Source organism: Diabrotica undecimpunctata, chromosome 6 (assembly GCF_040954645.1).
Source record: "Diabrotica undecimpunctata isolate CICGRU chromosome 6, icDiaUnde3, whole genome shotgun sequence".
Lineage (NCBI taxonomy): Eukaryota > Metazoa > Arthropoda > Insecta > Coleoptera > Chrysomelidae > Diabrotica > Diabrotica undecimpunctata.
The window spans coordinates 73,541,267-73,566,884 of record NC_092808.1 but is presented as its reverse complement, the minus strand read 5'-3'; the positions used below and the strand labels follow the sequence as shown (position 1 = coordinate 73,566,884).

At 34.0% G+C, this 25,618-nt stretch overlaps 1 protein-coding gene across 3 annotated transcripts in view; it reads left to right on the top strand.

Moving 5' to 3' along the window:
• The window catches only part of LOC140443500 (WD repeat-containing protein 3), a 730,789-nt gene that overhangs the window by 305,198 nt on the left and 399,973 nt on the right, over positions 1-25,618 (top strand). For all 3 annotated transcript variants that reach the window (XM_072534812.1, XM_072534810.1, XM_072534811.1), the window contains exon 6: positions 20,077-20,442. In XM_072534812.1, the coding sequence (XP_072390913.1) occupies positions 20,077-20,442 (366 nt within the window). The remainder of the gene's footprint in view (positions 1-20,076; positions 20,443-25,618) is intronic.

Here is a 25,618-nt window from a genome sequence, read left to right as displayed (position 1 = left end):
TTCTGCTTAGCTGAGGAGACATGTCGTGGAATGCAAATTTTAGATTCCCCATGTCTCTATTAACATCTTTATCAGCGTCTGTTATACCTTGCATTTATAGAAGGTTCAGATTAAGGCAGTTATCTGAATTGTGTTTCGAAACTATTTTACGGATTTAATATCAGATGTCGCTATTGCGTCCGTTTCGAAGCCATTTTATCGTTGCTTCACAAAGACAGGGATAGATTAATTTTCACGTTGAGAAAGCCTATGAATAACTGTTCTGATGAGCTTTATTAAAGCGAAATACGTATCAACAGATACATAGACTATTTTTGCGTGAAAGGGAATCTTGACTGTCTTTAATTTTATTTTTATTCGGATCTACTCTGTATGAGTACAAGAAACCAATTCGCTAACGATTTCTGCTTAGCTGAGGAGACATGTCGTGGAATGCAAATTTTAGATTCCCCATGTCTCTATTAACATCTTTATCAGCGTCTGTTATACCTTGCATTTATAGAAGGTTCAGATTAAGGCAGTTATCTGAATTGTGTTTCGAAACTATTTTACGGATTTAATATCAGATGTCGCTATTGCGTCCGTTTCGAAGCCATTTTATCGTTGCTTCACAAAGACAGGGATAGATTAATTTTCACGTTGAGAAAGCCTATGAATAACTGTTCTGATAAGCTTTATTAAAGCGAAATACGTATCAACAGATACATAGACTATTTTTGCGTGAAAGGGAATCTTGACTGTCTTTAATTTTATTTTTATTCGGATCTACTCTGTATGAGTACAAGAAACCAATTCGCTAACGATTTCTGCTTAGCTGAGGAGACATGTCGTGGAATGCAAATTTTAGATTCCCCATGTCTCTATTAACATCTTTATCAGCGTCTGTTATACCTTGCATTTATAGAAGGTTCAGATTAAGGCAGTTATCTGAATTGTGTTTCGAAACTATTTTACGGATTTAATATCAGATGTCGCTATTGCGTCCGTTTCGAAGCCATTTTATCGTTGCTTCACAAAGACAGGGATAGATTAATTTTCACGTTGAGAAAGCCTATGAATAACTGTTCTGATGAGCTTTATTAAAGCGAAATACGTATCAACAGATACATAGACTATTTTTGCGTGAAAGGGAATCTTGACTGTCTTTAATTTTACTTCTTATATTAATAAACTCTCAAATCTCATTAATACTCTAGACTACAGACCAATTCCTAATAATCCAACCACCTATCTGTAGAAAACAACAAAAGCCATTATCAATAAAACCTCTCTTCCAGTTGACATAAAACAATCTCTAATTCCTCGTAAAAACTCTTGCAGAACACCTCGAATATATGGCCTATCAAAAATTCACAAACCCGATATTCCTCTACGTCCCATTGTCAGTGCATACAACTGCCGTACACAACCATTGGCCAAGTACTTAGCCAAAACTCCACAACCTCCCGCCGAAATCCTTCATCCATCGTCAAAAATGCTTTTCATTTCATCGAACTTCGTAAACAATACCCTATCTCACCGTCATACATTCTAGTTAGTTTCGATATCGTTTCACTATTTACAAACATTCCTATAGACGAAACTCTGAAAATTAAACATTCTGAAAACTAAATAGAGTATCCAGCAAGACCACTTATCTCTCATTAAACATTGTATGTCCAATTATTTCATCTTCCAAAATAAATTCTACAGACAAATAAATGGTGCCCCAAAGGGCTTCCCACTATCTCCAGTAATTGCCAATATCTTTATGGAGGACTTCGAGACCCGAGCACTATCTCCATCAATACTCAAACCCACATGTTACCTACGATATGTTGACGGTACATTCGCCATTTGGGCAGGCAGGGATGCTTTGGTGTCTTTTCAAACCCATCTGAATGGTATACATCCTAGTATCCAGTTCACGATGTAGGTGGAAACTGATTCATCCCTACCGTTTCTAGACGTTACCATAAAAAAAAGCCAATCCCAAAGGTTTTCATTACTTTGTTTATCGAAAACCCACCCATACATATCGTTACTTGCATGCCAACATCTCATCATCCTCCTTCACAAATTAATTTAGTTATTAATACGCTTGTCTCCAGATCAATACGCCTTTACAATGATGAAAGTAGACCCACTGAGCTCTCTAGTCCCTAATCCAAAACGGTTATTGCGAAAATCACATTAATAGGAACATCCAACGACATCAATCTCCCACTCAATCTCAACGAAAAGACTCGAACCCTCATCATACGAAGCTTTTCTTCTTTACATCAAACGTGTCACTGGCAAAATCGACAAAGTTCTAAAATCAAGAGGAATAAAGACAATATTTACCCCCCAACAAAAACTTTCATCTCTTGTCCGATCAATCAAAGACAACATTCCAAATGTACAACACGGAATTTATGAAATTTCTTGTTCAGACTGGCCCCGATCCTATATAGGCTAAACAAATTGTAGAATCCAAAATAGGATTTATGAACATTCCATTTCTGTTCCGAATTCCGACTCAATTTCAGCTCTAGGTCAACACCATCTTCATACAGGTCATAAAATTGATTTTGAAAACTCCAGAACCATAGCCCCCATCCGCTTCTATAAACCAAGGATTATCCGAGAAGCCATAGAAATTGAAAAAAGGCCAAATTGTCTCAACCTAAGAGATGAAGGCATAGGGTTACCTTCCATTTGGAGACCTCTCATCAAGAAAATACCGTCCGCTCCACCCGTCAATCAAAATACTACTGTCAGAAATGTTCGCGCCAACCGCCCCGCTAATCCCCTAAATTTCGCCAACCTATATCCAAGTCACGTCACCATCGACGGTATAAATGACCCGTCCTCTATTCCCTTCTAATGCATTGATAAGTGATCAGTGTAGTAGTGTCTGGGGGCTTGGGAGACTCAGACCTCGGAAGCCCTGAAGAAGACATCGAAGAGGATGTCGAAAGTTTGGCGCAATGATAATCATCGCGGTTCAACCCGGAAGACTCGAGAAGGACTATTTGCCATCAACATATTGATTCAGCGATGTCGGGATGTAAACATTGATCTACACTTTTGCTTTGTTGACTACGAAAAAGCATTCGATAAAGTAAGACATGAAAAACTCATATCAATACTTATGAACAAGCGCATTGACAGTAAAATCATAAATATAGTGCAAACAATATATTGGAAAGTGCCATAGTTCAAATTGACGGGCAACACTCAGAAGAAATGAAGATCTGTAGAGGAGTTATACAGGGATGTGTTTTATCGCCACTTTTATTTTACTTATATATTCTGAAGACAATTTCCAAAACACGCTCAATAATATTAAAGCGGAAGTTACCGTTAACGGAAAATTAATTAACAACTTACGATATGCAGACGACACTGTGATCATAGCAACGAGTATAGAAGATCTATAACATCTTATCGAAAACTCAAGTATGAATAGTGCTGAGATGAGAATTACTATAAACGCTAAAAAATGAAGTAAATGCTTATTACAAAAAGATCACAAAATATACATCATCTATTGACAATCAATGGTAACGTGATAGAACAAGTAGAAAAATATCAGTACTTGGGAACTTTGATCAATGAAACCAATGATCATACTGCAGAAATAAACAGGCGAATAGAGATTGCCAGATCAGCATTTATACGAATGAAGCCACTCCTAACGTGCAAAAATCTAAATTTGGAGATCAGACTACGTACCATTCGCTGTTACATATTTTCAATATTATTATATGGAGCTAAGACTTGGACATTAAAAAAAAAAACAATTTAAAAAGTATATAAATAAAGAAGTACTGGAGAGGGTTGGTAAAGAAACAAAACTAATCACCACTATACAAACCAAGAAAACTGGAATACCTAGGCCACGTGATGGGGGAACCAAAATATGAAATTTTTGAGACATAATACAGGGAAAGATTCAAGGAAGATCTCTTGGCCGAAGACAGAACTCATGGTTGAAGAATCTACGTGATTGAAAAATTGCCATTATGATTACCAACCTCCGTAGGGAGACGGCTCTCTAAGAAGAAGAACCCGGAAGACTGTTGAGTTTAATATTAATTCCTGTAAGAGTATTAATCTTAGCTCTAGGTTTAATTGTACTAACCAGCTCTAGGATGTCATAATTTTCACATATAGCTTATTGTCCTACATGTGTTTCTTTGGAATGCAGGGAGGAGCTACGATTATTAAGGAAATTAGCGAGCGGAACGGGGACAGATCGTTTTTTAAAAAAGGATTCCTTTTTTCTTTTTCTTTAAAAAACAAACAAACAGAAGAAATGGAAAGAAGAATGGGAATGAAGTTACTGTCTTGTAAGGGGATTTTTTTTTATTTTTTATTTGTTTTGTATGATGAGAGAGTGATATATCTGGCTCAAGTTGTCGATGTCGGTTCTCTTATTTAGGGACGATGGATGTTTTAGAGGGAAGAGAAGATACTAGAAGAACTTAGCGGGTCAACACAATTCGGTTTTAAGGGAGGACTAGGAACAAGAGAGGCAATTTTATGTTTGAACACTTTAATACAAAACTGTTTAGATCAACGAAAAGATGTCTACCTTACCTTCATCGACTACGAGAAGGCATTTGACAATGTTAAACATGATATCATGATGGAACTACTACATAGGGCCAAGATTGACCAGAAGGAGATCAGAATTATTCAGAATCTATACTGGAACCAAATGGCAAAGGTGAGGATTGATCAAGACCAATATACGGATGAATTGGAAATCCGGAAAGGTGTCCGCCAAGGCTGCATACTCTCTCCGATGCTTTTTAATTTATATGTTTAAAATATATTTGCGGAAGCATTAGAAGACACGGAATTAAGCATTAAGGTGAACGGCATACCAATTAGCAACCTACGTTATGCTGACGACACAGTGATTATAACTGATAATTTGGAAGATCAGCAGTTATTACTTGATAGGGTGAAAAGCATAGGTAAAAAATATGGCCTCAAAATCAACATTTTGAAAACGAAATATATGGTCATTAGCAGAAACCCTCCAGAAGACCCGATAATATGCATAGGTGACGATAGCATAAAACGCGTAAAAACTTTTAAATACCTTGGCACCACAATCAATGACCAATCGGATCCACAACAAGAGATAAAAACCCGAATACAAATGGCAAGACAAGCTTTTGTGAAATTCAGACCGCTTCTATGTAATCAAAACCTAAATTTCGAAATACGCTACAGAATGGTCAAGTGCTACATATGGTCCATCTTGCTTTATGGCATGGAAACGTGGACTTAAAAAAAACATCTATCAACAAACTTGAAGCATTTGAAATGTGGTCATTAAGAAGAATGATGCGCATACCTTGGGTGGATAGAGTTCGAAACGATGACGTCCTTAAGAGAGCCGGCGTGGAAAGATAACTCTTTAAATTAATTAAAAAACGCAAGATTGGTTACCTTGGGCACATATTGAGAGGAGCAAAATATGAAATACCACAGTTAATCCTACAAGGGAAGATCGAAGGTAGGAGGGGAGCCGGCCGCAAACAATTATCCTGGTTAAGGAATATTAAAGAATGGACAGGAATACACAATACAGGCGAGCTGTGTCACGCCGCCAAGAACAGAATTCTAGTAATGAGATAGTCGCCTACGCACTTTGGTGTATGGCATGTTAAGAAGAAGAAGAAGGATGTTTTAGACTTTGACACATTTCAAGAATGGATCGCTTCTGATAATTTTTTTCTTTGTATATTAGTATCCGTGAAGTCGATACTGCGTTTGGTTGAAACGGCATGCTGTGCAAGGGCACAAGATGGTTTAGACATCCTAATGTCGCTTTTGTGGGACGGTAGTCGACCTTGAAGAGAGCGGCTGGTCTGGCCAATGTAGCAGGAGTTGCACTCTGCACAGGGTACATGATAGACGACATTAGTTTGTTCTAGAGGGGACAATGGAGCTTTTGTCTTAGAAAATAACTTTCCTAAGGTTCTGGTATTTTTTAAAGCTATTTTGATAGGTAAGTTTTTGAAAATTTTGTTAAGCTTGTTAGTGATTTGTGGGAAGTACGGGAGCGAAGCATATTTTGTGATTTGTTCAGGAGTGAGAGGGGACTTATTCATCTGTATTTTGTTGGATATGGACGCTAATGTTAGCCCGTTGGGTTTCAGTAATGGACTGCTCATAGCTTTTGGAATATAGAAATTTATTGATGATGGATGCCGGATAGGAGTTATCTATGAGAATGGACTTCAGTAGATTGAGAGATTCTTCTTTGTAAAGCGGGTGTGTCAACATGTGTACTCTAAGGCTGAGGGTTTGTACCGGGTTAAGTTTATATCTGATTGGGTGTGTCGAATGGTAATTTAAGAAACGATTGCTAGCCATTTCTTTTCTGTACCAGGTAGTGATTAATCTGTTATCCGCTGTGCGAATAATTGGCATATATAAAAACAGGATACTGTTATCAACCTAAAATTCACATGTAAATTGTAGGTGAGGATCAAAGCAGTTAAAAACTGATAAGGTGTCCACCACCTTATCCGACGGGGTTGCTAACATCAGATCGTCGACATACCATTTTACAAAGGGAACTTGGAAATCTAACTTCTTGATACTCTCATTAATAAGATCATCTAGTACAAAGTTGACTAGAATAGTAGAAATCGTGGATCCCATAGGAGTTCCAAAAATTTGGCGATAATATTTGTCATTGAAAATTAAATAATTGGTGACAAAAATCAATTTTAATATTTCGGAAAAAGTTTCCCAAGATATCGGACTGTGGGGTTGGATTTGATTCCAATGGTTACGGAGAGAAGTTAATACACTGGAAAGTGGAAGATTTATGAACAAGGATACTACGTCAAAACTTACTAAGACAAAGCCTCTGGGTAGTTGATAATTATTAATAAATTCACTGAACTGGAAAGAATCTGTTATGTTAAAGTCATTCTTTCACAAGCATACAATTATAACAATGACGTCATTACACATTACACAAGTATCCTCCGAACGGCAACTACTATACACAACTCACAAATATGATTATTGATATACGATATTGTTTTGTTGTATACTATATTTTATCTACAACAATTACCATTTTACAATGATATTCAGATATAACCCAATTAGGACGAGGCCTAACCAAAGTATGTACACCATTCTTCCAGTATGACCAAACAACTAACGATTATTACTGGACATAGATATGAGTTGGATGATCACAAAGCGATAAGGACCTAAACGTTTCTCTACAAGCCACATCTGAACGACCACGACTATACACAAATCTCCACTGTACGTAAAATTCGACAAGAGTCTCAGCTGAACGCTCACTACTACACACAGATCTCCACTGAACGTACAATTAGTCAAGAGTCTCATCTAAACATCCGGTACTATACATAAATCTCCAATATGACTATTTTTTGATTTGTTGCATAGTATATTTTATCTATGACAATTACTATTTTACAATGATATTCAGATATGATCCAATTATGACGAAGACTAACCAACGAATGTTTACCATCCATAAATTATGTTCAAACCAACTAACGTGCCAAATACCATTACATTATATCTTCGTTGTTATTTATCCGATTTTGACGTACGAGACGTTAAATGAAAGGCGAAAGGAAAGCGTAAATATTTGCATACCATCTACGACGAGCAAGTAATTTATTATTTTTAAGTGGATAATAAACATTGGTCTCTGTAAAAATATATGTTGGTCATAGACGGTTCTTCGATAGCCATCAGGCAACAATTTCCCCTGATCATGTTTATAAAACGTACGGAGTGCACTGTATATACCTAACCCTAGTTGACAGCGCACTTTGCAGGTCCCGTCTAACGATCAACTAATAGGTTTAAGTACAACTTCTTTCGTGAAGGTACACAGGCGTGAATCCGTGCAGGAAAAAGTCGACCATCCTTTTTATACTCCGTAAAGGACCATTAAATATGCAATGTTAGGATATGTCAGATATATTAACAAAAAAAATTAAATTAAATACATTTTTAGTATATATATATATATATATATATATATATATATATATATATATATATATATATATATATATATATATATATATATAGTTTTTAGAGTATATACTTTGGATGTGAAAATTAAAAGTCAATATATTATTTTATATTGTTATGTCTTTATTAATTCTAATTTATTGTTCTTATTTTAATTTACTAAAACACGATAATTTATATCAATTTATTAAGCCACTGTACAACAATTTATTTGACTAATAATTACATAATTTATCTATACGAACGTTACATTTGAAACGCGTCGCGATCTTCCTTTCTGACTGCCCGTTTCCTCCAAAAAGGTCCTGTTATATACCCAATACCGTTAAACTAGAAGAGTCGATGGCCTTCTGGACTGGACAGAGCGGCGAATGATCTCAAAACTGGTATTTTTACATCGGCTCGTCTCCAGAAAGTTCGATTGCTGCTTTTATAGCGGAGGGGGACCCATCGTGTGTCAGGTAGGTATTACCTAGAAAATACGTGAATGAATGAGAATATTAGTAATAAATATGTTTACGGTTTTGGGTCATAATTTATCGTAACATTGCCCCCCTCTTAATAGATGGTTCCTACTGGAACCTTGTCGGGACTGGAACTGTACGGTCTCCGCACCAGTAACTATGCGGATTGCAAAAGACTAACACCTGGACTTCGGTGTCTTTAAAGATCTCCTCCACCATATTTCGGATAATCCTCCAATCTAATTGGCGGCACTCCAACTTTGGCATGGCTAACTTTTGCACGTCGGACTCTAGTACGTGCTCTCTCAATTGAAGTAAGGCTTCCCATACATCTCGGTAGGTAGGTTGGTCACGGGCAGTGTCTTTTGTTACCAGGTAGAAAAGGTAACGTGATGCATCTTGGAGTTTCAAGGTTTTACCGGGAGCTGGCACTTGGCATTGAAGTTCTGCAACTCGACCAAACTTCCTTCGAAAGTCAGATGCCAACCCTGGTGCGTCTTTGATACTGGCCGGGATGGTAAGGGCCAGCGAGTAGTCATCGGGGAGCGCGAGTAGATCTTGCTTTTCTTCAGTGGTAACACCATGTCTTGCTTTACCGGTACCTCCATAGGCACCCATGAATTCCTCAAACGTGAGGTCAGACACATCGTAGACTTGGTTTACTTCCACTTCTTCATCTACGTCGTGGTCACCTTCGAAAGACGCCAGCCGGTTATGGTGTACTATCATCGGATTTCACTACTGCTAGAAGTTCTCTTCTCGTGACGCAATAATTCCGCTCAGGTTTCGAAAGAACTTTACTAAAATATCCAAGAACTCGTTCCTGTCCTCCTTGAATCTGAGACAGCACTCCTCCAATTCCCACATTACTTGCATCTGTATCTAAGATGAACTCTCCTTCTGGCAGTGGATACCCTAAAATTGGTGCTGTTATTAAATGCTTTTTTAAGGTCTCAAAGGCATTTTGGCAGTCTGTATCCCAGCGGTATTCTCTTGCTTCCTCTGTAAGTCGCGTTAATGGTTTAGCGATATCTGCAAATTTCTTAATAAACCTCCGGTAAGAAGTACATAGTCCAAGAAAACTTCTTACTTGATGTTTGTCAGTTGGTTCTGGCCATTCCTGAATGGAATCGATTTTTCCCGTATCCACTGCTACTCCTTCTTTACTGACTATATGACCCAGATAATTGACTTTACCTTGAAATAGCTGGCACTTCTTGGTCTCAACACATTTTCCATAAGCCTCTCAAATGTCGCAGGAGCATTACAGAGTCCAAATGGCATAACGTTGAATTGCCACAATCCAGATCCTGTGGTGAAGGCTGTCTTCTCTTTATCTACTGAGTCCATTTATACCTGCCAGTATCCAGACTTCAAATCCAAAGTAGAAAACAATTTACTTCCAGCCAATGTGTCCAATGTGTCGTCGATCCGAGGCAGAGGATAACTATCTTTCTTGGTAACGTTGTTCAGCAAACGGTAATCCACTCAGAACCTCGTCGTTCCGTCTTTCTTCTTAACCAGGACCACCGGAGAGACCCATGGGCTCGTAGAAGGTTCTATCTGTCTATGTGTCTTTCTTCATTTCCTGAACAATCGTTTCAGCTTCCTCTCTTTTCGCCTGTGGTAATCGTCGAGCTGTTTGACGAATTGGCTTAGCATTACCAGTACCAATTTTATGCTTAACAACGGTAGTTCTTCCCGTCTTTCCTCCTTTCGGTACGAAAATATCACGATACTGCCGAAGAAATTCCCTTAATTTCCTTTTCTCAATCTGATTCAGAGACTGTCCAGCAACTGCAACCATTTGGTCGAATTTGTCGTTGGAATTATCAGATGTTGTCGTCTGACGGATTATGGATGTTACAGGTACACAAGTTCCTACTTTTGTCTCTTTCTTGATGGTTACTGGGTAGTCATTGACATTGATAAGTCTCACAGGAATTTCTTTAGCCGCAGTCACCAATTCCTTTCCAATTATGATTCCTCGGCCAACCTCGTCGTCCTGGTTCCAAGGCTCCATCATAACAGGTGTCCCTTCGTCTACAATTCCCTGTAGTCGTGCTACTATGATTATTTCGCTTGGCATTTTCACCCGTAGCGGTCCGAAGTCGCAACCTCGTTGGTAACAGTTTCTTACGGCTGTTTATAACTGTCGGGCGTATAATGGTTCTGGTCGCTCCGGTATCCACCAACAACGTATGCTTTTTACCATTTATTTCTCCATCTACATATACACTATCTTCACGACATTTCAAAAGAAGCTATTAGGATGAGAGGGTCTTTGGAAAAGTTCTGGGTCGAAGCTGCCCCCCTAAGGCCGACCCGTTCTAGTTTTCCTGATGGTGAGTTTCTTGATTTGCGTCGTACCTAGGGTGCTTACAGGAACTTCGTACGTGTCCTGCTTCGACTTCCAATTCCAGCATCTTATGGTCTTCGTTTTCTTGTATGTCATGCTTTTCATCATATTAACGAGCTGGTCAAGTTTATCTTCATCTCCTTCCTCTTTTACAGTCCTAACTTTACTGTATCCGCCAGAGGCCTGCGTAGCTGACTCGTATTCGAGGGGGCCGGATAAGACATCAACCAGCGTCATGTGACGAGCTAATCGTAGTGTTCTCTGCATTTCATGATCACGAAGACCATCAATAAACGTTTGAACGGCCAACTTTTCCATCATGTCTTCGGGAGCTGTTGGATAAGCATATCGTACTAATCTGGCAATATCTACCTCATATTCTTGAAGAGCCTTATCTTTCTTTTGTCTTCGATTTTTAAGCTGTGACTGATATACATGCTCCAAATGTTCGTGACCATATCGCATATTTAACCTCTTCTTGAGTTGTTCAAAATCATCCGTCTCCTCTACGGCTATGGTCTGAAGCACATCTAAGGCATCTCCTCGAAGAGCGATAGTCAGGTTTACAGCCTTTTCTTTTTCAGACCATCCATTCGCTCTTGCAGCTGATTCGAACTGTTTCATGTAGTTGTTCCATGACGATTTTCCGTCGAAAGTTGGGACTTTCACATGGACAGTACCTCCACTTCCTTCAAATTTCGGACGTGTTTCCAACTTACATTTCGTCTCGTCTTCTTTTGTCTCTACTGTAATTGGATTGTATCCTCTCTCTGTTGTCCCTGTTTCCTCCATCTTCCTTTCCATCTCTTTCATCTTTTCTTCGAAGGCCAACTTATCGGCAGCAACTTGGTTTTTTAACGAAGATATTCTATCGTCCAGGGCAGACATCTCAGAAGTGACTTTAGAGATTTCCGAAGAGATGTTAGCAGAAACTTTGCTTTCCAGAGAAGAAATCTCGTTAGAAACTTTGTCTTCTAAAGAAGCGATGTCGCCGGAGACTTTGTTCTCTAATGATGCGATGTCACCAGAAACTTTGGCCAAATCAGAAGAAACTTTCGAAATATCGCCAGAAACTTTGTTCTTTAATGATGCTATTTCACCAGAAACTTTGTTCTCTAATGATGCGATGTCGCCGGAGACTTTCGAAATCGACGAGAGGACAGCAGCTTCAAATATATAAGTTTCTGGATCTAGACCATCTTGCTCCAAAGTGTTCTTTAGTCGTTGAACTAACTCAGCCTTTTTTTCCGGTAGAAGCTAATTCCCTATCTTCGAGATGTCTTCTTAAATTCGTAACTGTGAGCTCGTAAATCGTCGTCATTTTCACTATTTTATTTAAAATATCCCACTTCTGCACACCACTGTTATGTCTTTTATAATGCTAATTTATTGTTCTTATTTTAATTTACTAAAACACGATAATTTATATCAATTTATTAAACCACTGTACAACAATTTATTTGACTAATAATTACATAATTTATCTATACGAACGTTCCATTTGAAACGCGTCGCGATCTTCCTTTCTGACTGTCCGTTTCCTCCAAAAAGGTCCTGTTATATACCCAATACCGTTAGACTAGAAAAGTCGATGGCCTTCTCGACTAGACAGAGCGGCGAATGGTTTCAAAACTGGTATTTTAACAGGTAGGTATTACCTAGAAAATACGTGAATGAATGAGAATATTAGTAATAAATTGTTTACGGTTTTGGGTCAGAATTTATCGTAACAATATGAAAGAAAAAGTCAGCCAACGAGTAAAGACATGAATACCACAATACGCTACGGTAACTCAGCTGACAGATACGAAAAGCCATAATACAAATAATATAGCAGGAATAATATTAAGGCATAAAATGGAAATAAAAACAATCATAAAATATCATAGAAAATATAGCTCGATACACACCAGATCAATAGTGTAAGTGAAAATATGAAATATCAAGCAAACAATTAAAATATAGTGTGTGTAACCGTAGGGTAATATTAAAAACCGCAATAAGAATCCGAACAACGACAAATAGGTATTTAGCAACTTGACACAATCAATACAATAGAAAACCTATATTTCAAACAGAACAAATTATTGTTGATATTTAGGCATATATACGTACAAAATTAATGAACTGAGTTTTAACAATCATTACTGTAGACATTATATTAAGATGCAGTCTTTTCGAAAAAACGAAGTCAACAAACTAAAATCAATAACAGGAACGGTACGACAAATAAACATAAATTAATAAATATTTAGCCAGAGATTAAAATAATAATATCACTTACCTTAAATGTGATGACTTTTGAACATAAACTTAAAACAATAGCTTTTATATATCACCCACACATACATCCGATAGCTTCCAATATTAAAATTAAACTGACTAATTTTGTAGAAAATATAACGAGATTTTTAAAATAGGACATGCCATTTTCATCATTAGATGTGACGTCATCAGAGTAGATGGCTCTACGCATCGCTAATAAATTGAAATTACTTCATTGAGTCTGCAACGATAAGTGCTATTAATTAAAAAATAGATGTTATTAATTCAACACATATATATTTACACGTGTTTCCGGTATGATATCATCATAGCTCTAGAGGGGAACGACGGTTCGTAAAAATAATTATAAATATCAAGTAAGTTATTCAAAGATATCACGACATATTGCTGAAAAGCAAGAAAAAAGTATAATGAAAGTGTGACTTCTAACATTATTAACAAGATATATATTATATAAATATTCTCGGTAATTTTGGTTTAACTCGGTAACTTTAGATGTAATACAATATATTCAGCATATGGGGTATATTTAAATAATATACATCTATCTGTATACATACCAATTTGCAGGTGACTAAAACAGAAAGCTATGGAATACAGGGCGATAACAATAGCCCAATAATATGAGAAATGGAAAGTTAGAATACTTGTTTGAAATAAGCTTATAAGGAAAAAGATAAGTTTAATATATATGTTAATACCTATAAAAAATGCTCGTGTATAATTGGTGAAACATAGAGGCTAAAAGTGAGAAAATGAAAAAAGATTCAAAAAATACTAAGCAACTAATACAAATAGTAGACGATAAACAATAATAAAATACATACAAAATAAAAAACTGTACATAAAGTCTCAAAGTTCATCATAAAAACATAAACTTCATAAATAACATAAACATCGTAAATATATCTAGGAAAGTAAAGAAGATGAAATAAATTGTGTAAAAAATGTTACGCATTAAATAGCAAAAACCAATAAAAACCACGAAGAAGCTTAAATTACAAACGGCATACAGACATATCAAAAATACAGGAAAAATAAGTATTCCTAAAAATACAAATCATACATAAAAATTACTCAAAATTGCGATAAAAAACATAAAAGTCTATAAAAAATCACATACATATAGTAAAGCAAAAAAACTAACACAATATAATACACAAATAAACTATTACCGATCAAATATATAAAACATATTTAAGAAATCAGGAAAAGTGGAATTAAATACAGATTTCGTTTTAGACACCGAGAACAACTAGTAACGAAATAACACTTATTTCGTTACTAGTTGTTAATAAAAACGTAATAAAACGTATATGAGATCATAAAAGCAGCTCAAATTTAACGGTAGCAAATTATTTTGCAAAAACAAAATATCTGACCCCAAATAGAAACAGTATATTTTTCAAGCACTAAGTTACCAGAAAAATGACACAAAAACAAAAAAATATATCGAAAAACATATAAAACAGGCACCAGATATAAAAAGTACATTAGATACGAAATAAGCATTTTACCAGCAAAACTGCTGCCACACAACACATATATAACAAAATTAAATAAAAATCTAAAATACCGAAAAGGCAAAGATATTAGAATCAGGTCTAGAACCTTTATACATGAATCATTCGTATATAGTATGTATGTACAAAAACCAAAGTGCACGTGTTGGAAAAGCCAAACAACATAATGCGATAAAAGTAATTTAAAACCCGTTTATTCAAAGTAATGTGTCAAAATATATTCATAATTAATTATTAGAACACGTAAGCCACAACTCGAAAAAAAGTGCTGAATTTAACGCATATACATTTAAAGATACAAGAAAGTATCAGTATTACCAACACCTACAATAAGCATAATGTACGCGATAGTCATGTAAAATTTGCTTAATAGAGAATAATAACGAAGCCAACAGAGTATAACATATTAATCAATTGACAACAATGAGAATAGATGTAAACAACAAAAAATCTTTATTATAACCACCACCTTCATCGCTAACACGGAATATTACCAACAAGCAAAGGCCTACTCGAATTGTATTACCCGGAAGAGGCGCCAGTGTTCAAATCTGAAAAACATTTTTTATTGCTATAGCAAAGATACTAGGAAATAAAAGTAATGTTTTAAAGAAATTGTTTTTGTTTACAATTCAGTTGTTGAAGTGACCTATTTTTTTTTTGCTTGGACTTATCGTCATACAGCCAGAAGTGACCTATTGGAAATACGAAGAAAATGTTCTAATAGAATACCGACGTGAACACTTTACAACAATATTTATAACAAAATTTATTTCCATTATGAAAAATATGATGTGTACAAAAATATTATTCAACAAAAGAGTGAGAATTTTAAACGTAATACAAGAAAATTAAACATTATTTACAAATAATATTACGTGTTTTTAAATAATGTACAAATTAATAAACTATATGACAAAACTTAGAAAAAATGATGGATAATAGATAGTGTATAAAATCAAAATAAAGCCCTCTAAAAATATGGTACTTACTTTTAATTTTTTCTTGTAGCACAAATACAAAACGAACATTGTTGTTGTTATCACAATCGTTAACTGTAGAATGGATGTATTATCGAATGTAATCGTTCATTAAATAGGCAGGTTGGTATGTCGTAACTCGACTGTCTTGCATTCTATTAATAACAAGCCGATTCTTGTTGCACGTGCAGCGGAAACTTCTCGATGTGTGAACGAAAATAACGATTGGAATGCAATAACATCCGGTGACTTCAGATAGCAAACTACACATTTTCTTCATAAATAATATTTTAAGGAATTATTGCGATGTATGAAAACTTTTATAAACAGCATAAAATTCTTGGCAATGAACGCAACCTCGTCAAAAGACAGTTCTTGGAAATGTGTTCAATACTAAAACACCCAAATGCTCTTAATAAGAGAACCGACATTAGTAACTTGAGCCAAATTTATCATGCATTAATTTTGCAGAATTAGTCTTAATATGTTTTTATATTTTCATATTTAATAAATTCAAATAAAAATAAAAATAAAATAAATTATTCTTTCTTTATTAACTTAGATTCATCAACTTACATTTTATTAACTATTTTGTCAATATCACTTTTACATACATAAAGTAATTGTTTTTTTTTATTAACTTGTTTAGTAAAATTTTAAATTGAAACTGATTCATAGAATCTTTTTCATTCACAGTTCCAAATGCTATGAACCTTGAACTGTGGAAGTTGAATTAATCTTCACCTGTTGACTGGCTAACCAGTGACAACATAAATATTATAATATATGATATTTTGGATTGACCTCGCATGCTTTGTTCTTTGGTTTCCTAAACCAATCACTGGGGGGAAAATGGTGATCTTAACCACCTTTTCCTTTCATTTTTTGGCTTTTTAATGACAAGTTGTCACCCAAATTTATCATACTCTTTAAATGTACCGCACTATTGCACTAGAGGTTGGTATTTCGCCTTGCTGTTCTGTCATATTGACCTCAAGGCCATGTCTTTTCACGTTGTTTGCGTGGGTGTTACACCTGTTATTTCATTTACCTGCTGCATTCATTAAGCTAAAGACTGGTAACTTCATTCTTTACTTTTAAATACTATATTTTATTCTTAAATAATTCAATAATGTTACCTAAAGTCTAAATTAAAATTTAACTGATTATACATAAATTGTTGGAAGTGCATCTCATGATCTTTCTAGTTCTCTACCTATCAAAATTTTTAATGTTTTTTTACTTAAGTTTTTTATAATAACTTTTTTATATACATGTATGATTATCACATGTTCTTTTGCTGTGCTAATTCCGTTAATTATTATATATATATATATATATATATATATATATATATATATATATATATATATATATATATATATATAAGCAAAAATTTTGTTTAAAAAATTTATTTAGTAAATTTTTTGTTGTCAATTTTAAACATTCATTTATAAATATATATCTAAAAGTAATGAAATCAATGAACATGTTTAATCTCGTCGGTTAAAAAAAACCTGAATATTTGCTTAGTTTTCGTTATTAGTACTATTAATGGTCTTAATTTAGTTCGGTAGATCCTTTTTTTTGGCCCTTTATAATGCCGTTTATCATCAAGGTATTTTCTCTAACCAAAGTAAATAAAAGCAGGAAATAATTCAAACCAAGATCATCAATGTGCAGAGATAAGGAAGGAAATATCGTGATAGAACAACATGAAATACTAAGATGGATGGAACATTTTAAGAACAAACTTGAAGGAGACTGAAGTGAGGTAAACCCTGAAACATCATTGGATCAAGCAGATACACAGACTTACCAACAATGGTTGAGGTTTAGAATAGTAGATAAATTAAAGAAAAAACATCGGGATCAAATCTAATTTCATCTGAGTTAGTTAAGGAATTAGGATGCAGAAGATTGGATAGAAAAAGAGACCAGTTGGAATATGAAAACTTCCGGGGAATCGCGCTGCTGTACATATACACAATATTATCCATCATAATTTATTAAAGATTAAGACCATACGCTGTGTGCAATTTACAGCACAATATGAATGGAACCCAAAAAGATATTCAATTTCTAATTAGAATGATTCTAAGAAAGGTGTATATAATTATTAGAACATGAGGAATAAATGCTCGTTTGTGGCGTACAAAACCGAATCTATATAAAAAAGTTACAAAATGTACCACATATAAATCAGCCGTACACCCGGAAAGAAAAGTACTATACGGTGACAGTCTGGGAATGGCTCGCGGCTAGAAAACAGTGGAGATGGTATTGCGGTCCACAAAACAAAAAAATCCGAAGTTATATCAGGGGCGCCAGGTAAATTGGCCCACAGCCTTCTCTACGTTACTATTCAATAAACCACCAACTTACCAATAGGTTTACTACTAAAATATTAAGTACAGTATACAACCTGAATAAATAAAAAAATAAATGAAATTGTCAGATTAGGATTTAGTCAATTTTAATAAATAGATTCCCAAGATAGTTGAAAACAAATACATATTACAATATTATATTTAACTTTACCATAGGCTTAATAAAAAAATAATAGAAAAATGCGGCTTCTACTTGCCTAACAAAAATTCATAAGTTATTTCTATTTAACAGTACAAAATAAAAGGTAAGACGTATCAAAAGTACCGGACGCTAAGGGGTGTGTGGTCCAATGCCAATCAAAAAAAAAATAATTAACGCAAATAGGACACCACGAGAGCTCAAGTGCGTGCGCAGAAAATAATATAAAAAAAAATAAATCTCAAATATTTAACCCCCCCCCCTTAGACGCAGTTTACAAAATTATAATAGGTATGTGTAAATGTTTAATTAATAAAATAAACCGCAAATAATCTTTAAAAACTGTAAAGTATTTGGAAATATTAAAATAAAAACAAACCACAATTAATCTTAAAAAAAAAACTATTGTATTCCATAAACAAATTAGACGGCGCTTAAATCTTCCGTCGAAAATTAATTATCGATCCATACCTCGAATTTTCAATCACATTCATATACTTCACCTCGTGGAATCCTAGTTAAAGTTGGGTCTTCAATCCAAAAATCCCATACGATTGCCGATGTGCATAGATTGTGTGACAATGTTGAAAAGTTGAAAATTACAGCCAGACATAAAAAGACGAAGAAGAAGAAGAAGAAGAAAAACCCTGAAGCAAGAAAACATTAATTACCATATGTGTCTAAAATATTTATTTGGAAATAAATATATTGATTTTAACACTTTGTTTATTTGCCTTTTGGCGATAATGGAGCAATATAAAAAAAACTTGTTTCCGAACTTGAATGTATGAAAACTGATAAAAATGTGAATAGCTTTTTAGAGATGGGATAAAAAAATAACTACAAGTTTTTAATTAATTAAAAACGAAATGTTCTAACACTCACCCTTCTTATCCAGATTAGGGGTTTGAAATATCCCAAATTGGACCGAAACGTAGTCGGCTATTTGTACTCGTGATTAAGGCTAATTTCTTGATCTAAATGCGACTCCCGGTAGACACGTGTACTGTAGATCCGCTTTCTTAGCGAACTTGTGGATATTCCAAAAAAACTCTTCCACGAAGGCGGCAAATCCCCTTGAATATTCACACGGTTCGTACTAGTCCAGATCCCACATGGAACAGCAGCAAAAATCAAAATGCCGTTTTTAATCTAGCCCAAACTTTTCAGCACCACGGTCAAACCTCGAATCACCTAGAATCACTCCCTTTCCGTCGTCTTTCCGAACACTTGACAACTTGACACACGAAGGTCACCGAGTAATACCAAGATTCAAACATTTAAATTTTATGATCCCAATTCTTCCAAGATGACTCTAGAAAGAACGATCTAAATTGGTTTCTTCACAAAAAGAGGACTTTTTCCCTTAACTTCAGCACAATTTGCCAGACATTACCCCTATTTGAAAACTACTAATTTTATTTTCGCCACCTTGCTTATAATATATTATAGGCAACCGCTCTTACACGTCTAGAATTATTTAAATTTTAATAAAATAGAGGTGGGATTTTCTACTTTAAATGTGGAACGTAACACGTTGTTAGCTTTAGTCTTATGTTAATATAAATATTGAAATTGTGTTATAAATAACAGTTAAGTTTTTCATTGCATATCTTTTTAACAGGTTACACAAATTTATTTTCGTATTGGGCGTTTCCGTAAATTTTGACGTTTACTTAAAATATTACAAACAAATTATTCTTCCTAGTCCTAGTGCAGTGTTTAAATAGTTAAATTAATCAAATTTAGTTTTTCAACCAGATATTCTGAAAATGTTGAAAGATTTGATAATTTTCTCCATGAGTGTATATGTAAAAAATTTGCTTCATTATTATACCATTCGATTGTTTATCAAATATTTGATCAATTATATAGTAGTATATAAATTTAAAATTATGAATGATTTTAAGATTTGAAGAAAATGCAAATACAGACCAAGATAAAAACTTAATAAGTTTACGAGATGAAGTTAAAAGATTTGATCCGATAAAGTTGTCTGACAAACCGAAAAGTTTCCATTTAGTTCTTGGTAGTGGAGGAGAACTTCGTGTTGCCGTCAACCTCGCCAATAACATAGTCGAACTTTATACAATTCAATCGTCAGTGAAAGATTCAGACCCCAAACTTCTGAGATCAATTTCAAATCAAGGACACAGAACAGAGATAAGATCAGTTTGTTTTAGTAGTGATAATTTGGCAATAGCATCTGGAAGTGCCGAGGCAGTTAAAATGTGGAATAGGCCATCACAAGCTTGTTTGAGGACTATTAGGACTGAGTAAGTATTATATTTTATTTTACACTTTTTTCTACGTTCAAAGTATAATTTAAAAAATATGTAATTAAAATATTTTTACAAATAGCTCCTTTAAATTAAAATAACAAAGATATATCGAATATACTAAACACGGAAAAAATCGTGACCCCACAGTCAGAGAAAAGTTAAACGGAAAACTCAGCTATAGAAAAAATGGCCAGTATCGAGATGCACAACTGATAAAGTAAAATTCAATAGAGCCAATTAAAAAAAGTAATAATAAATTATCAAGAACAGAGGTATCTAGAATTATCTAAGTTCTCTTAAAGCCTCTGAAGATACAATCAATCTATTTACTTTTAAAAGCAACGTAAAAATTAAAGCATTTACATTTTGAACAGTCTCCTAATAAGAGGTAGGTAAATATGCTGGAAACAAAGAAAGAGCATACTTTAAACGTTATCCATAGATCTGGAGAACTGGAAACAACTATTCGAGCCAATTGAAAGTTCACAAATTATGCTGATACCAAAAAACTAAAAAAAAACAGAACTAAAATCCTAAAAGTACTAAGAAAACAAAGCTATCTATTATATCATAGGTATTTAGAAAGCTTCTATTGATGAAATGAGAAAGCTGCAATAAAGTTGCTCATTGACATCCCCCCACTAGACATATATGTCAAAGGGATGGCGAAAGGAATAGGACAATTAAGATGTCGTTTCTGGCGGGCAGAGCTTAATGCACTATCTCTGCTGTAGGAGGAGACCTCTGCGACTCGATTAAACCTAAGTTTGTTTTCGACAAATCCTACAAAACCAAAACAAGACAGCATAGGGAGCAAATATTATTTATTATTTCCCTTTTTCTTGATCTTGGCTTCTCTAATCGGTTGTGGACTATGGTTGTTCCTAGCCCTGGACGTTTGGATGAACTATACCTGAAATTTGTAATTTTCCATAAATCGTTGAAACGAAAAACTATGTGCGAAATTCGGCATTGTTAATACGAATACACTATACAATTTCGAAAAATCCTACTGACTGCGCCAATTACAACATCACGAGCCGAAAACGGGTTTTTCAAAATTGAATATCGTAATAAAATTTATTTATTCGGAACTTACAATCTCAAATAGAGTAACAGCTATAAAGTAGAAGCTCTTAATACTGTCAAACACTGGTATATATAGTCTTTCTATACTTCATAAGCATATGGAATAATCTAGAGTCGTAACTACTAGGGTCGGGTAAGAGTTGTATTAAAATATTGGGATTGTTGTAGTGGTTGAAAATATGGTGTGATTAGAGATTGGGAAAGTTGTACATTACCTTGTAATTGTCGATCATTGTACATTTGATATGCCGGAGCGTACGCCAATGGTGGGGAGTGGAATTAAATTATATTTGACCATAAAACAGTGGTTGATTAAATTGCGATGTTTCGTTAATCGTAGAAGAGGCAACACCATTTTCAAATTCTAGTCCCCGTACAAATTCGATTTTAATTGCCGAGCAAAAAAACTTATCACCTAGTTTTTATTTCTTTAATTCAAGATAAAGGAGTTCGAATAATGACTGTTTGTAGTGTTACAGTGATACATTAGTGTTCAAAACTTACTTCAAAGTAGCACAATTTCAAAAGGACAGCAACTGTATGTGCGAATAATTTTATGTAATCATGTACTATTTCTGTGATAGTATATGATCTGATCATTATTTGTAGTGTAATTAAGGAGTCTTAGTGTCGACTGGAGATTTTAAAATTAACAATTGAGGGCTATTAAACAATTTATGATGGTAAATGTTTAATATTCTGTATAATTTTCGTTTCACACAGATGACTGTCAAGGAATCATAGATTTGTAATAATGGAATTTTATGAAATGAAATAAGTCTATAATTGTACCTGTAAATAATGTATTCATTAAATATTGTCATAAATTATGGTAGGTTGCTGTTGCATAAATTAAAAAAAAAAAAAGTTTAGTACTGAAATAATAGATACTACACGATATCAGTATTTAAAAGTTTTTACATTTTTTTACACGTGGTTCTACACATGGTTCATTTACCCTACGTGAGGTATTTATTAGAAAGTGCAAACAAATTGGGATAAGTTTGATATAGTATCTCACTGCGGTGAACTAAAATGTTCTTAGCTGTATATTTCATATTTACTTTTATATTTTTGTAATATACAATAACAATTATTTTATTGTTAGATTTAAGCCATGTGGCTGCTGTTCCTGCTAAGAAGAAAAATAACGCATCCTAGGTACCTAAGTATTAAAACCATTTAGATCAGTAGAGACTGTTTCCTAATTATCTAGTCTTAGGTGACATAGTACTGTGGAGAATCTCAAACAAATCATATCATTTATTGTTTTAACGAAGACGACCATGACAATAAAATTTGGTCTATTGTTCCACATGGAGTATGTTAGAATTACCGGTTACTAGAAGAAATATAAACTCAATTTGACGGTTTTTTCCAGTATACATCCAACGACTGGTTTTTTTTATTAGTTATTTTTATTTCTGAATAATAATGGGGAAGACATTTGCAGATGCAAATATAGACAATGATATTCTCCATACTTGGAAAATATGTGGAATTCTACAGAGTGATTAATAACTACGTGGTATAGCAAACATATTTTTTTAATGGGTCACCCTATATATTTTTCGAATATATAATAATATATATTTTCGAATTTGTATTCTCATAATTCTTGTTCGTATAATATTATGCAGAATCTAAAAATTCAATAATATGCAGGAAATTCTATTTAAAATAACAAAGTTGCTGTTGACTGCCAGTATAACCGGAAGTGACATCTGTCAAAATATTTTCTTTTGCCATATATATATATATATATATATATATATATATATATATATATATATATATATATATATATATACAGTGTAGGTAACAGTTTATGGCCTGTATGGTAAAATTTAACAGGATAGCTAACACAAATATAAAATCATATTTTCAGCGAATAGACAAAGATAACAATCATATTTCCCCTTGGTCTCCCCTCCATATTTCTCATAGACGCCCATTGCCCATTAGTGAGACGATTAGTTCCGATCAGAGATATTTTACATATCTCTGGTTCCGATCCAGCTTATACCTAAGAAACTAGAGGTGGGTCGTTGACATTTTTATCGGAACCGTTTTTCGTAAACTAGTAACTAGTTGATTGTTTACCAGTAGTTTCAAATGAGCGAGTACACAAACAAACATATTGGCTATTATCTTTTATGTGTATAAGTATTGAAGTGAAAGAAACTAACGAAGGATATATTTATTATAACTTGAAAAATAAATTAAACAATACAAATAGTAAATAGTACTTATATTTACATTACACATTATTAAATCGCGAATCCTCTAAATTGACGTTTAGTAGCTATAGTAGTTATTGACGGAAAAACATAAGTTTTTCCACTTTTCTTGTTAACCGTGTTCTTCTTTTGTTTAAAATTAAACCAGATTTTGAACATGTGTTCACAAGGAACAGAGTTTGTTACAATACTACAATATTTTATTAATATAGTGGTTAAGTTAGGATATACATGACGATAGTTTTTCCACCACTGTAATTGACAGTTCCAGTCTCCGTTCGAAATTTTTTGTGGGTAATATATCATCAGACAAATACATGTCGACTTCTTTTATATCTCTCGATACAGGTGTATGTTTAGATGAGTCATGTCCAATTAATTCATCAAAAATACACCATGGACTTAAGTCATCTTTATCGGTTTCTTTTTCTTGTACTAGTTGATTTTCAATAGTAAAATCTTCTTTTTCTTTTTTTTTATAGAAGTAACCAGCTTCTTAACTCTTTCTTTTGTTTTTTACCTTCATTTTTATCAGAAAATCCCTGCATTTTAAATCATTATTTATCATTTACGAATCTACGGTTTCTCACTGGTTGATGGTTGATTAAAAAAAAACTACGTTTTGTGTAGACGTAAACAGAGGAGCAACGAACACTTTACGTCGACGAGGACGATTAGTTAATCTGAGAAACTACTACAAAACTAAAAATAACATGCGACTCTTTCGGGACAGTGGACAGTCTGGTTATTGGTTGACGTTGAAAATAAAATAACTAGATATTCTGATTAATGAATGAGTTTCGATTTTCGATTGATCTGCATTTTCGATTTCAAATCTTTATTGATAGTTCGTCAAAGGATTTATTTATTGTAAATATTCAATTAAGAATTCTTTTTCTTAGTCAAAATTATTGACCTAAACTCGGATTCACCAGTAGATTTCAGCGTTGGCTCTTACGGATAATGTTAATCAAATGGAAGAAAACGCTGCAGCGTTGCTAGTTCATCGTTGGCCTCAACGTGGCAGAGCCGGCTTCGAACGTAACACTCCCTTACACACGGAGCACTTGCAATTTTGCACTAACATTCACTGATTTGCCCTAATGACTGTTCCAGAAAATATTCGGACGTCGTCGTAATATAGTGGTCAACAATTGATAAGGATCATAATTATGATTTCAAATATTTTAAAAGTTTGTTGAGATCCTAGTATGATGACTTGAATAGAATAAATGAAAATAGACGACTTTAATATTTAACTTTTTGCTGACCCTAGTAAACAATGGCCATAATGGCAAAATTTATTTTATTTCGTTTAAAATTGATAATAAAGTCGGGGTATTAATATTACTTTAATTATATTAAATTTTTACAAACTTCGGCTATTTCTGGAGTAAAATATTACGTCGATCCTTATCAATTGTTGAGCACTGTTGTATTTGACGAATAGAAAATTTCTTACATCTCTTGTTGTCTATTTACGGAAATGGATGTTTGGAGACCTTTTGAATATAATTGAAATGAATAGAAAGAAAATGCCACGATTAGTAGATACGTCAAAAATATATCGAGGATACATCATTTTAGATTTGTTTAAGATTAAGGGGATACATAATTAAGATTTAACCTAAAACACTAATCACATGCTATGATTTTTGTGACTCATATTTGAAGTTAAAGTTGATTTCATATAATTGAATGAACTATCTTTCAATCAAATCCTTGCAACTCATAAATATTGGCAATATCATTTTGATGTCTTCTACTTTAAAATGTTTAATATGTCTGATTTGCCGATATGAATAAGTCAGATTAAATTTAATTATTAGAAGAATTTTTTT